The sequence below is a fragment of the Galleria mellonella genome, unplaced genomic scaffold (assembly GCF_026898425.1).
Source record: "Galleria mellonella isolate WM207_F2 unplaced genomic scaffold, CSIRO_AGI_GalMel_v1 utg32, whole genome shotgun sequence".
NCBI classification, from domain to species: Eukaryota; Metazoa; Arthropoda; class Insecta; order Lepidoptera; family Pyralidae; genus Galleria; species Galleria mellonella.
This window is the reverse complement of record NW_026442075.1, coordinates 3024306-3038082: the sequence shown is the minus strand read 5'-3', so window position 1 is coordinate 3038082 and position 13777 is coordinate 3024306. Positions and strand designations below refer to the sequence as shown.

Below are 13777 nucleotides of genomic sequence, written 5' to 3'. Positions count from 1 at the left end.
AAGGTTATATTTAATTTGCCTAGTCCAAACACAGAATTCAAATCGTACTCTGAATAAAATATCCAGTTAGCTCAGAATTGGCAAAAAGAGTTTTAGTGAACTATCGACCTAAAAAAACAGATCTAGTGCTAAAGTCAGAGATAATAGATTGTATACTTTGAATGGAAAGATATATATATATATATATATATATATATATATATATATATATATATATATATATATATATATATATATATATATATATATATATATAAAAACTAGTAAAAACATCCGTTTCTCCTAGACTTTAATAAGATACTAAAAGTTGTGAGTGACTGTTTAATTCGTATTTTAAAATCTTTATTCTACATAATTCACATTGAACACTGATGAATGATTTAATATACAATGGCGGACTAATCCCATAAAGGGATCTCTTACAGTCAACCTTTGAGAAGCTGAAAGAAAACTGTAGAATGTACAAGGGTAATAACCGTACAATTAAAGATAAACTAAATAATACCCAGCAAAAAATTGAATATATAATACAATAAAAACAGCTCTATATATCTACATATGTAAATAATAAAAGTACATGAATAATAATATAACATTAATACATAAATAAATAAAATCTTACACACTTGAATAGTTAATAACTGTAATAACTTGAATAGTTATTAATTGTATAATTTAGTATTTCGCTAAGCAAAATAGGTAGCAACAATAATCATACCAAAATTAACATCAGATTAAAACGGGAGTATTGGTTAGAAAAAAAAAATATTGAAATATATAAATTTATAAATTATGAAGACGTACAAAAAATTTACCATAAATCCATTGTTTCTGAAGTTGTTTAAAAAAAACAAGTTTAGAATTAAATTATTAACTTTCTTAGAGACGTGTAAACGGAAAATCTTTATTATCCGTGATGCAATGCTTTATTAAAAACCTTTATTATTAAGAACCTTTATTAAACTTAAAATTGGAAGGTAATGAATTATATGTCGTTTATTTTCTGCGATATATAGTTTCTAAAATTATTATTGAACAACAATTTATCCGCGTGGCATAAAAATACTTTTGGAATTATTTATTAACACTTTTGGAAATTAATTTAAACAGAAAATCTTTATTTTTATAGTTAATGTTTCAACAAATAATTCTTTGGCTTTTCTGATGTTTGGAACGATATTAAACTCGAAGTCAGAAGCCAAAGCCAAAGTATTGTCTTTCGCAATGTATGAGACAATACTTTGTGCGCATCGAGATAAACTACCGGATTCTGTAGATAACACGAAGAACTTATTACTTAGTCCATATAGGCTTCTTTGATGTAGTTCTACAAAGCGTGACAAAGCAAGAGGGGATAATATCAGCAATCTACATTAGTCGTAAATTGACATATTTGCTGGATTTTTTGTATTATCATTTTTTTGTTACCAGGGATGGAAGCTTGGTTGTAATTCTTTACGCTTTTTTTTTTATTTTAGGACATGTGATTGTACTATCCTTAGCGAGAGCACAGAGGCAGTTTGAGCCATGATAATAGTACGATCAGATACGTGATTACTATCTATCGCTTTATCCGGAATTGATATGTAGCATGATTGTCTAATTTGTAATCCCAATTTAAGCAAAGCCGCGGTGTATAGCTAGTGAAAATGTAAGAGAAACATTGTTGACTCGAGTCCGCAGATTCAATTTGCAATTTTATGTACACAGCACAAGCATCATGTATAATTTTTATATTAAGCAGATTGTTTGCATCTTCCCATACATTGAAGTAGCGGCGGTCGCGCTCAGCGTAATGCCATATTCCCAATTTGCTCATTGTATTTGTATGCACATGGATGCACGTCTGCCCGTTACTACAATAGAGACCAAGTTAGATGGTTCGGTTGAAACTTGCTCGTTATTATACTACTTGTTGTGATATAAGTTGGTAGTAACTGCATGCATTAAAATCGTGTTACATCGAGTTTTCACTGTGTGATCTTGGAATTTTTGTACTGTTTCTGGTGTTCTTTGGAGAGAAAAATAAAAAGTATTTATTTATTTATATATAAATTTTGTATCGCAACAATGTGTATATATAGTCTACGTGGAAATTTCTAAAAAAATTTGCATGGTACCCACTTATATATATATATATATATATATATATATATATATATATATATATATATATATATATATATATATATATTAGCCCTGGTCTTACGTGGTTTTTTTAATAAAATATAGTTTTTTTTTTTTTTTTTTTTTTTTTTTTTTTTTTTTTTTTATGCAACTTAGAATGACAAACAAGCTGACGGCCCACCTGATGGAAAGTGGTAACCGTCGCCTATAGACATGAGCAGTACCATGGACATAGCAGACTATACTGTTTCACCCATGATACCCCCCATGGGTTGCCATTCCTGATATGTTATTCCTCTGTACCCTGTAAATTCACGCCATATCCCACCCTTCAAACCGAAACACAGTCATGCAAACACAACTGCTTCACGGTTGAAACACGAATGGGACAATAGTTCAAGTTATTCACTGATAATGTAACTTTCTATAAGTGAAAGAATGTTTGAAGTCTTTGATATAGTTTTTGAGTTTATCAATTACAAACAAAAGTACTTACAATCAAAGTATTGGTCAGTTAAAAGAAGATAATTAACTACATAAAAATAAGTTTTTTTTTTATAAATAACTCAACAAATCACACATTTTTTTTAAATAACAAATGTATGTAAAATTCAAAACAAGTATTATTAGCTTTATCCCACGGCTTGGCCCGCTAGAATCAGTATATAAAAAATCCTATGTGCTAAGTTAGGATATAATCTGTATTTTTTTATACGACTTAGAATATCAAATACGAGGTTTGTCCGGAAAGTACGTATAAAAGTTTTTTAAAAATTTTATTTTACAATTATTCAGGTAAATCAATTTTATCCCCTTCAAAGTACTCCCCCTGTGACATAATGCACTTGTGCCAACGCCGTTTCCACTGTGAGAAGGCTCCTTGAAAGTCCTCTGGTTGTAGGTTTCTCAGCTGCCCCGTCGTAGCTTTTTTTATCTCATTTATGTCCCCCAAATGCCGCCCCCGAAGTACCAATTTGGTTTTTGGGAACAAGAAGAAGTCACACGGGGCCAAATCCGGCGAATAGGGGGTGTTCGGTCACCGTAATGGAATTTTTACTCAAAAACTCACGGAACGATCTTGGCGCAAATTTTTTTCATTTGAAGTTCGTTTCTTAGAATTTCGTGGACCACGGTTTTGCTCAAATTAAGCTCTTCAGCCACCTGTCTGACCGTTAAACGACGGTCCCCATTAACACAAGTTCGAATTCTTTCCACGTTTTCGTCGGAATGTGAAGTGGAAGGACGTCCTGAACGTGGGTCATCTTGAACGCTTTCTCGGCCCTCTCTGAATCTTTTTAGCCACTTGTGGACGGTTGGTTCCTTCACAGCATCATCCCCATAAACTGTTCTGAGATCGGCAAAAATTTCACGGCCATGCTTGCCGAGTATCGAGACAAACTAGATTACGACGCGATGCTCTTAAACGGAAGCTGGCTCCATGCCGACGGGGTTTCGTTAAGAGGTAACTTCACACATGGCGTGACAAGCCAGTTCGCACCGCACGGCGGTCAGACCAGAACTGAAGCATTGTTAGGGACATAAGGAAGGGGTCCTGCGCTTACCTGGCCTCCCCACTCCTCTTTCTCGCATTCCAGAACACTTTTATACGAACTTTCCGGACAGACCTCGTAAGCTGACGGTCCAACTGATGGAAGAGGAGGGAGACTTTGTACAAAACTTGATTGCTTGGGTACCTCTGTCCCATTCATGTTCCCATTGAACGCATGGGGGTATCAAAGGTGAAATAGTTTACTCTGTTTTGTCCATGGTACTGCTTATGTCTATAGGCGACGGTTACTACTTACCATCAGGTGGGCCGTCAGCTTGTTTGCCATTCTAAGTTGATTATAGACATGAGCAGTACCATGGACATAACGGAGTATACTGTTTCACCCATGATATTCCTCGTGCGCTGCTCTTTCTGAGGATTCGGGTGTTATTCCTCTGTACATCCATCCATTTATCCGTCCATCGTTACAAACTTTTGCATTTATTATATAATAATAGGATTTCAGTGTCATACTTGCATTAAACATGTTTAGTAGGCATGGGTAATATCGGTACTGCTTCGTTATCTGTATATTAGGTCCTTTTAAACATTAATGGCAGAAAAAAGTTCATCACTCGTTGATATTATCCGTATCGGTCCGATATATTAATTTCGATCGGGAACTTCATTTCGACATTAAATATTGGATAACAGATTTTTTTTATACAACTTAGAATGGCAAACAAGCTGACGGCCCACCTGATGGAAAGTGGTAACCGTCGTTTATAGACATGAGCAGTACCATGGACATAACAGAGTATACTGTTTCGCCCATGATACCCCCCATGCGTTGCCATTCCTAAGGACTCAGGTGTTATTCCTCTGTACCCTGTAAATTTACGCCATATTCCACCCTTCAAACTAAAACACAGCCATGCAAACACAACTGTTTCACGGTAGAAACAAGAATGGGACAGAGGTACCCAAACAATCGACGTTTGTACAAAGTCTCCCTCTGGTGAAATTGAACGTGAAAGTGATATTTAACATATTCGTTATTGGGTCAATATAGCTATGCATTACCCACCGCCATATATATCTTTCTCCAATTAGCTCCTGTTCCAAGTTCTCACAACATGATGTTATTTTTTTATATACTCTTTTCAGTGCCCCATCTTAATTTTTTTTCTCTAATTTATTTTTTCCATTTTCCCTCTATCCCCACATTGGAACTGTGTAGCTCTAATATTAAAACGAATTAAATGTTTGTTTATACAAGAAACGTTCATATGGACAAAACAGTATATTATATACTGTAAAATAAGGTTATAGTCAAAAACATAACCCACTCGAACGCGAATAGCGAACACGTTCAAACGGCTAAACCAATTTGTATGAAAGGCAAGAGTCGTCAATCTTGGTTTTAGATTGATATGAAACACTACACTTAAGTGTACGAGAAATGTATCACGAATTCACGATACACTTAAGCTAGGATTGAATCTAGGTTTATTTTTACTTTTACCCAACTACAAAATAGGTCATATTTTCCTAAGTATATGTGGTATTATTTATTTTTCATTCTAGAGATTTTTCCATGACATATTAAATAAATGTAAATAATATAAATGTGCGCCATGTGTGCCCTGGCACCCCTTCCTTTCCCGTGGGTGTCGTAAGAGACGACTAAGGGAGGGCGAGGGATGGGCAGCAGTGTCTCTCTTGAAATATTTTCAAAGCCCATCTGCGGTTGCCAATTCGCCTGCCAAGAGTGGCAACTACTGGCAAAACCCTCCAAGGGGGAGGCTTATGTTCAGCAGTAGACAGTTAAAAGCTGATATGATAATGATGATTATGATACATTGGTGTATGTATTACGAATCAATCAAAATGTACTTCTTATATAATTTTATTTAATATTGAAAAACAAAATTATAGTTATAAATATTTATGATTAGCTTTTGCCCGTGGTTTTGCGCGCGTTATGTTTCCCCTTTAAGTTGAAATAAAATAAGCTTAATGTTCCTAGTTTCAGTTTTCTAGACTTAGTTTTGGCTGTACGTTGATTGTCTGACAGGACGAACGATTTTATAAATATGGATTGAATAATTTGATATTTACTAATTGTAATATTTAATTTAATTAATTGCTTGGGTCCCTCTGTCCCATTCGTGTTTCAACCGTGAATCAGTTGTGTTTGCATGGCTGTGTTTTAGTTTGAAGGGTGGGATATAGCGTGAATTTACAGGGTACAGAGGAATAACACCCGAGTCCTCAGGAATGGCAACGTATGGGGGGTATCATGGGCGAAACAGTATACTCTGTTATGTCCATGGTATAGCGTATGTCTATAGGCAACGGTTACCACTTTCCATCAGGTAGGCCGTCAGCTTGTTTGCCATTCTAAGTTGTATAAAAAAAAAATAATAGAAATATTATTAATAAATTTAGTTCATGAAAATAAAAATTTAAATTTTAAATTAAACTCTTTCAAAACAATTAATACAATTTGTAATTAATTGGAATGTATGGAAATTTAATAATCTAGGTTTTATTATTCCATTATGGCAATTTCTTTCTATAAAATCAGGAAATTGTTATTCTCGGAACACTATCTAATAAACCGAAAAAAGGTTTGTGTCCTTTTATTTTCTTGTATGATTTTTGTTTTCCCTCCACCGAATAACAGGAAATTTATTGATGTGTATTTAGGTTCCTTGCCTGTTCCTGTAAGTAGGTCGCGTTCCTAAGGGACATTCACGCAAAATGTGTTGCCGAGTTACATTTAGTTTAGTGGGTAGACATAAATATTGACGCTTAATTTAAGATGCCCACTCCTTGTTTAGTTAGGATTCCCAGTCACTTCTATAAATAAATATATCGATGAATTAATTCGACATTATTTTTACTATAAATGACTATTCAACAATGCTTAAATCTAAATTTACTTAAATAAAAATATTTCTTTCTTGCTTTACTTACCAATGTTGTAAAATAGTTGTTACGCGACTTCGTCCTTGTGACCGATTGATATATTAATTGAACGGGATGAACAAACAAACTTTCATTTTTATGATATTTTTAAGTTTATTTCATGACGTCTAAATGGCTTAACCAATTCTCACAAAATGCCTGATGAATATCATGTATAACTAATACAAGAACTGGAGTTTTATCCCCGTTAAGTGAGTTTGTTATAGTCCATGGCCCCTTAACAACTCAACCAAGCATCATGAAATTTGGTATGCACATAGTATTTATTAATGATGGGAAAGACCATAGACTAATTTAACTTTTTAACGTAGATAATTTTATAGATCTGTATGTAAATACTTTTTTATCTTGATTAATCAATTTATTACGCCAGCGAAATTACTCGAAAAACCTAGTAATTTAAATAGTGAATAAAACCTTTGGAAAGTGTGTTAAATTTTATTATAAAAAAAAAAAAAACTTTGTACTCGTATCAATCGTCCAAGAATATATACTTACAGTTGTACCAAGAGTTGTAGATTACGTTTTGATTCGCAACACTCTCCCAATGATTTCACTCGTGTACCTACAGTTTCCTTATTCGATTTCATACCTCTGTGACAAAAGTGTCGACTTTCGGCGCGAGAACCATAATAATAACGAGTTTCTTCTGAGAATGGTCCTTATATCCTTTTTTAGGGGAAAATGACATCATTTTGTTAGATAGCCCTATATTGTTATTGGCCGTAACATGTTTTGCCTTGCCATCTACCGGAATGTTACCTACATGTCGCAGTTGGGCATAATAAAAAGGATGTTTCTGAGATATTTTTGTGTAATTTAGAATGGAAAGCTGACGTACTAGTGGCCAGTGGTAACCAATGCTTACAGACATACCTACACAGTACCATAGAATCACAAAATAAACGGTATCCTTTATGCGTTGCTGTTCCTGAGGATTATGGTGTTATGGGTCCGTTTTTTATAACTTCACTACTATATCCCACCCTTTAAATTGAAATATGCATCTACAGCTATATAAGTATAACTGCTTCATGGTAGAATCACGAATGATACAGAGGTATTGGATACCTCATTGGGCAGACGATGTTTTAATATTATTATATTAGCAGAAGTAGACATTGTATGTTTGTCATATCCTTGTGATGCCTCTATGTCTCAGTTTTGTTTTGTTTTTGTCAACAAAACATCAAATTTAATTAATTTTACCACTTTAAGATAGTAGATAAGTCCGAATACTTAAATTTGCAAAATGATCTACAAATTCGTAACTAAGTTTTACGAACATTTCTTGATTGTATAACAATAGAGGGTAACTGGAGAAAAATTGTAACAGATGAGAATCGTAGAATAAAATTTTGCTTCAACTTCGCTCATTCATTTATTAAACTTTATGAACTTTGGAGAATAATCTATGAACTATTCTACAGAACTATTCCAATAAACTATTATGATTCGATTAGGAGGAAATTTTTCTTCCAACTCCTATAAGAAAAGTATAATAGACTCGAAAACGGGTAGTTATAGTTTAGCTAAAGAGTTGGGCGTACGCGGTATTGTTGGCTATCAGATCGCTGCTGTGTAGATTTATAGCGGGTAAAAGTTTGTGCCGTTAACGTCCCGTGACAGTTTCGTGTCTTTGTGTGGTAACAAGCCGAGTTCGACCTACTCGGGCGCTGGACGCACGGCTAATAAAACTCCGAGGCGGGGTTGTCGGGGTCGGCCTTTATCATGTTGATGAGCGGATACCTCACAAGTTTCCTGACCCCATTTCATAACAATATTAATAGCTTTTTTGAACATACAATTTAAATCTGAACAAATAAAGCTTCATGGAACGCAAATTGGACCAAACAAAAGACAAGGGTCAAGTACATAGATGAGCTTGCCACTTTTTTCTTGTGCAAATCTGTTTAAACCCGTCTGGTTCATAGACTTGCGGCCGCATCGGACCCCCGCTTTATTAGTTTAGGACCCTATTACTAAGGTGTATAAGTACAAAGGAGCTTTATTAAACCTCATTCGGTATGTTCGTTTCTCGTGCCTATTTTTTGTTGTCCCAAGTCGAAGGATAACTATGTTTGGTTTGTGCGACATCTGCTGTTTGTTCAGCTGAATACGCACGTAAAAAACAATACCGGAGTCTAGTGTTTGCACAAACGATAAAAACTATTTTATTCTCAATGTTAGGCAACTAGAATATTTCTATTGTGAATATTTTTTTTTTAATAAATAGTTAATATTTATTTTAACTTGATGATGGATGAAATTATTCATGGTTACAAAATTTTGAGCTGAAAATACGAATATATTGTTTAATAGCTAAAATTTTTGTTATACTAAAAGTATAACTAAAATTGCCAATTAAAAAGAGTAAGTACATTTAGATTAAAGACAAAACTGTGAATTTTATCTCTTATTTTCTTCGTTCTGCTAAAAATACATTACAATTTTTTAAATAAAAAGTATCCTTTACACATAAGAGCGCGAAAACAAACTGCTTTTGTTAAAAGAAAGAATGACAAAACACGTACGTTTTTCATATGTTGCTTTGTCTAATTCCTGTTACAAAGTGGGACGAAAAAGAGCACGGAATGAATGCGGTGGTTTTTTTATTAAATTACTCGGGGACTGTGACAAACAGTGGCCGCTTGCTCCTTGGTAGTTCATATGCTCCCGGCGACCGCGCCAATAAAATACGTGTGACAACCCTCCCCACTCACCCCGCGCTTCCACATCGCATTTTTACTTGCCAGTTGCCACTGTTGCTAATGAAATTAGAGTACCTACAGCTAAGACTACACAATTATAGCGCTGCGAATTTTATAATACGTTTTTACACGGCGACTTTTTGCCTTTTCGCCTCTCCTTTCGCTGCGGGCAAATTGTGTCGTTTGCGAGGCAACCCTCCCGACACTTGTGAATGTACTCGGGTAAAAAGCAATGAAACTCAGAGGGCCCCGGGCTTTCTCATGCTAATACAGTATGCTGCCTCGCAGCCCTGTCTCGTGAGGCTGTCTGTTGCGTTCCGACAACTGTGAAATTGCACCTTCTAAACAGTGTAACTCGAGCGTTACGTTACATAAACAAATAAACGTTTTTAATTTTTAAATATTAGATTTATTATTGGTTAGTTGCAAAATAGAATATTCGAAAATATAAAATGGTATAATCGAAATTATAAGTGTCGTTTTACATGTGTGTACTAATAATGGAACTTCTTATAGAAACATGTACAAACATGGGATATGACAATAAAATTACAGGGGTGTAATATCTTAGTCCTTAGGAATGGCAACGCATGAAGGTTATCATGGGCGACACAGTATATGGTACTCTGTTATGTTAATGTCTAAAGGCAATGGTTACTATTTTCCATTTGGTGGTCTGTTAGCTTATTTGCTATACATAAAAACATATTTATTTTTTGATAGGTCTTTTATGTGGATATTCTGGATTTATCTTTTAATAAATTTAAAACTATTATTAAGGAACACTTATTGAACAAAACCTATTATACATACTAAACGATTACTTGAGTGATAAACGTGAATGGTGTTAATCGATCATGTAACGGGCTTTTAATGACCAATTTTAGACATAGTATTGTACATTTAAATAAGATTAGGTTAACGGAGATTTAAAAGAATAACAGTTGAGTTTCTTGCGGATTCTTCTTAGCAGATAAGAACAATCTGAGCCCCGCAGTAGATTTATAAAAAAGACAATTTACAATAAAAGTGCTTGTAAACAAGTCTATTTCAGTAAAGAAGTTTAGAATATTAATTTTCCTGTAATCGCGTCGCATAAAGTTCCCTGATCGTGAATTGAAAAAAAGCTTATACTAATTTGGCAGGTGGTAAGGGTTTTACTAGTTTTTTTTTTCTAATATTTAGATCAACTGAAAGCTCCCTTAAAAGGATTATCAAAATTTAAATAACCTATATTTGCAATAATCGCAAATCGTGATAAGGAATTCATAATATAATTAGAATAACTCAAATGCTGATGATGATATCTTTATTTACTTATTTATCATTAGTATTATTTATTATAACTATAATATATAATTTATTACCAGAAGGAGACTTTGTACAAAAGTCGATTGCTTGGGTACCTCTGTCCCATTCGTGTTTCTACCGAGAAGCAATTGTGTTTGCATAGCTGTGTTTCTGTTTGAAGGGTGGGATATGGCGTGAATTTACAGGGTACAGAGGAATAACATCTAAGTCCTCAGGAATGGCAACACATGGGGGTTATCATGGGCGAAACAGTCTACTCTGTTATGTCCATGGTACTGCTCATGTCTATAGGCGACGGTTACCACTTTCCATCAGGTGGGCCGTCAGCTTGTTTGCCATTCTAAGTTGTATAAAAAAATACTATAAATGTGAAAGCGAGGTTGTTCGTTTGTTTGTTATCATATCGCGCTGCAATGGCTTAACTAATCATTATGAAATATGGGTATATACGTACTATATGAGATGGACAAGAGTATATGTCACTTTTTGCCCTGGTAAGTAAATATATCCCGGTCACGCAGCCGAAGTCACGAGTAAAAGCTTGTATACAATATTACCTACCTCCTTATAATATTCTTCTCTCATTATTTAATAATCTTAAGAATTGTTAGATGCGGGAAACAGGCGGTAATAAAATGCGACCTCTCAAAACCACTCTTATGACGGGAAAACTAAATTAAGTCCATAAATGGAATGGAGAAAACCATACGAACTGATGCTTTCACATATAGACCGAAAGTGTATTGGAATAGGATAATTATTTTTCCCACTGACCACATTTAGCGGTAAGCGGATTATCCTAATTGACTGCGACATTGTGTTCACCCATTTCTTCGCTCTATTACTTGACCATCAGTCAAGCTTTCGTAATAAAGGCATATAATATGTATTTTTATAGGAACAACATTGTGTTTTTATGGTAAGGTATACTTTATAGATATAAAAAACCTTAGATTCATATTTCCATACATAATATAAACTTAAATATGTTATGAGATAAAATTATAAGCGAGTATTATTCGTAATTAAACGATTTGATCATTTACATTTTGAAACTCCTTCTTATACAGATATTTATTTTACTTTTATATATATATATAATATATTACAAAATTTGTAACATCTTTCCGGTACATTTTTCGATAAATAAAAATATAAAAACGTTGAAAGTGCAGTTATTGACCTTATTACGTGTCTTTATTTTTAATTAAATTAAAATTGAAAATGATTTTAAGCGTAACTTTTGCACGGGATTATGGATCGTAGATTGTTTTGTACATCGATATCGCTTGTATACCATATAACGTGACTAAATTAACTTTATGCAGTAAATCGACAAATTTTACGAATAATATTTTTCTCCACAGGTCCGATGGGTCCAGCAACAGCGAGAGCGGCGGAGGGTTAAGCGCGACTACAACCCGTACGATGCCGGTTTGTTCTCATTGTCAAGGAGACCAACTCATAGGACTCACCATCGAGCGCTGAGTTCACTACCCTTTTTCCCTGATCCGCTATTTAAGGAGGAATGGTATTTGGTTAGTACGGATTTTCCCTACATTATCTTACGTATGTTGACCAAATAGGCGACGTGCTGAAGAAGGGCCAAATTAAAAGTACCCGTAACCGGCGAGCGTGTATGAAAAGATTGATGAATGTGGAGGAAGCGAAAGAGGTTTGTTTAAATCGAAGCATTTGGCGTTCCATTGTTTCTGCCTACCCTAATGGAAGACAGGCGTGATGGATATGTATGTATGTATGTATGTATGTATCTTAAGAATTCTATGATGTCCCACAGTTAGGAATGAGTCTCTCCTCACAAGTATGGTCTGTTTCAATACATCATAATGAAAATAAATTAGCAACAAAACGAAATCACTACATAGTATAAAACAAATCGCTTCCCGTCTGTCTGTCCCTATGTATGCTTATATCTCTAAAACTACACAACGGATTTTGATGTGCTTTTTTTTCATAGATAGAGTGATTCAAGAGGAAGGTTTATATGTATAATAAATGCATAATATAGTAGAGAAACACTGATAATTTTAGAGGTTTCTAATATGATGTAATGTAATGTGCACCCGTGCGAAGCCGGGGCGGGTCGTTAGTATTCAGTAAATTAATCAATTTTTTTGTCTGTAGTAATATTGAACATCAACAGTGCTGATGTTCAATAGATAAATAAACAATAAATAAACAATATTTATACATAGTTTAGTAGTAAATGCACCTCTTACTTAATTTTCTGCTTGCCTCATGGTTGACTGGTAGAGAACGCCATTGTAAATTAATAAACAGTCTGTCTTACGGTGAGGTCAATTATTATCTTATTTACATTTTCAGTATTTTCTATTGAAACAGGAAAAATTTAAAATATTATTTTATTTTAAAAGTGAATTATGTTGGCAGAATGGTGGCGCGAAGGATGGTCTCGACATGAACGTTGCTCCCGCGTGGCAGAAAGGTTACACTGGAAAAGGGGTAGTAGTCTCAATCCTGGATGATGGTATACAGACTAATCATCCAGACCTCGCGCAGAATTATGTAAGTAGGAAAAGCGCAGATTTATACAACCCACATATACATAGTCGATATCATAAAATTTCCTTGTTGGAGAGTAATATAAGTGGAATTGAATATTCTTCAACAAATAGCAACTAAATTTAGGGGTTCATTGTTTGCCAGTTCTGGTGTTTCTTTGTATGTGTGTGTATGTCTATGTATGTATATGTATGTGTATATGTATGTATATATGTGTGTGTATATATGTATATATTTTTAATTTGCAAAATATGCTTTTTTAATTATACAGCACTATCATACCTACTTGTACAACAATTAGTCCATTATTTAAGGTTGTCTTGAAAAGATTGCTCTCAGCAATAAGACCGCCTTAATGTACTTATACAATTGTATCGTTGTGTTTGTAAATTGCCTTGCTTATTTCCTATATTGTATAATGCAAATAAAATATACTCATTAATTCATTCACTTTTATTGGTATCAGTACATTTAATTAAAAGAGAGTCTATATTACTATTTCAAAATATTTAATATAATATAGTGTGTATATATATATATATTATATCTCCATATACGTATAAATTTTCAATTGCTAATGGCAATGAAATTATAAGGTACC

At 34.0% G+C, this 13777-nt stretch overlaps 1 protein-coding gene across 4 annotated transcripts in view; it reads left to right on the top strand.

Annotated features, from left to right (window-relative positions):
• The window catches only part of LOC113510874 (furin-like protease 2), a 296007-nt gene that overhangs the window by 269115 nt on the left and 13115 nt on the right, over positions 1-13777 (top strand). For all 4 annotated transcript variants that reach the window (XM_052896294.1, XM_052896298.1, XM_052896297.1 and 1 more), the window contains 2 exons: positions 12000-12170; positions 13045-13179. In XM_052896294.1, the coding sequence (XP_052752254.1) occupies positions 12000-12170; positions 13045-13179 (306 nt within the window). The remainder of the gene's footprint in view (positions 1-11999; positions 12171-13044; positions 13180-13777) is intronic.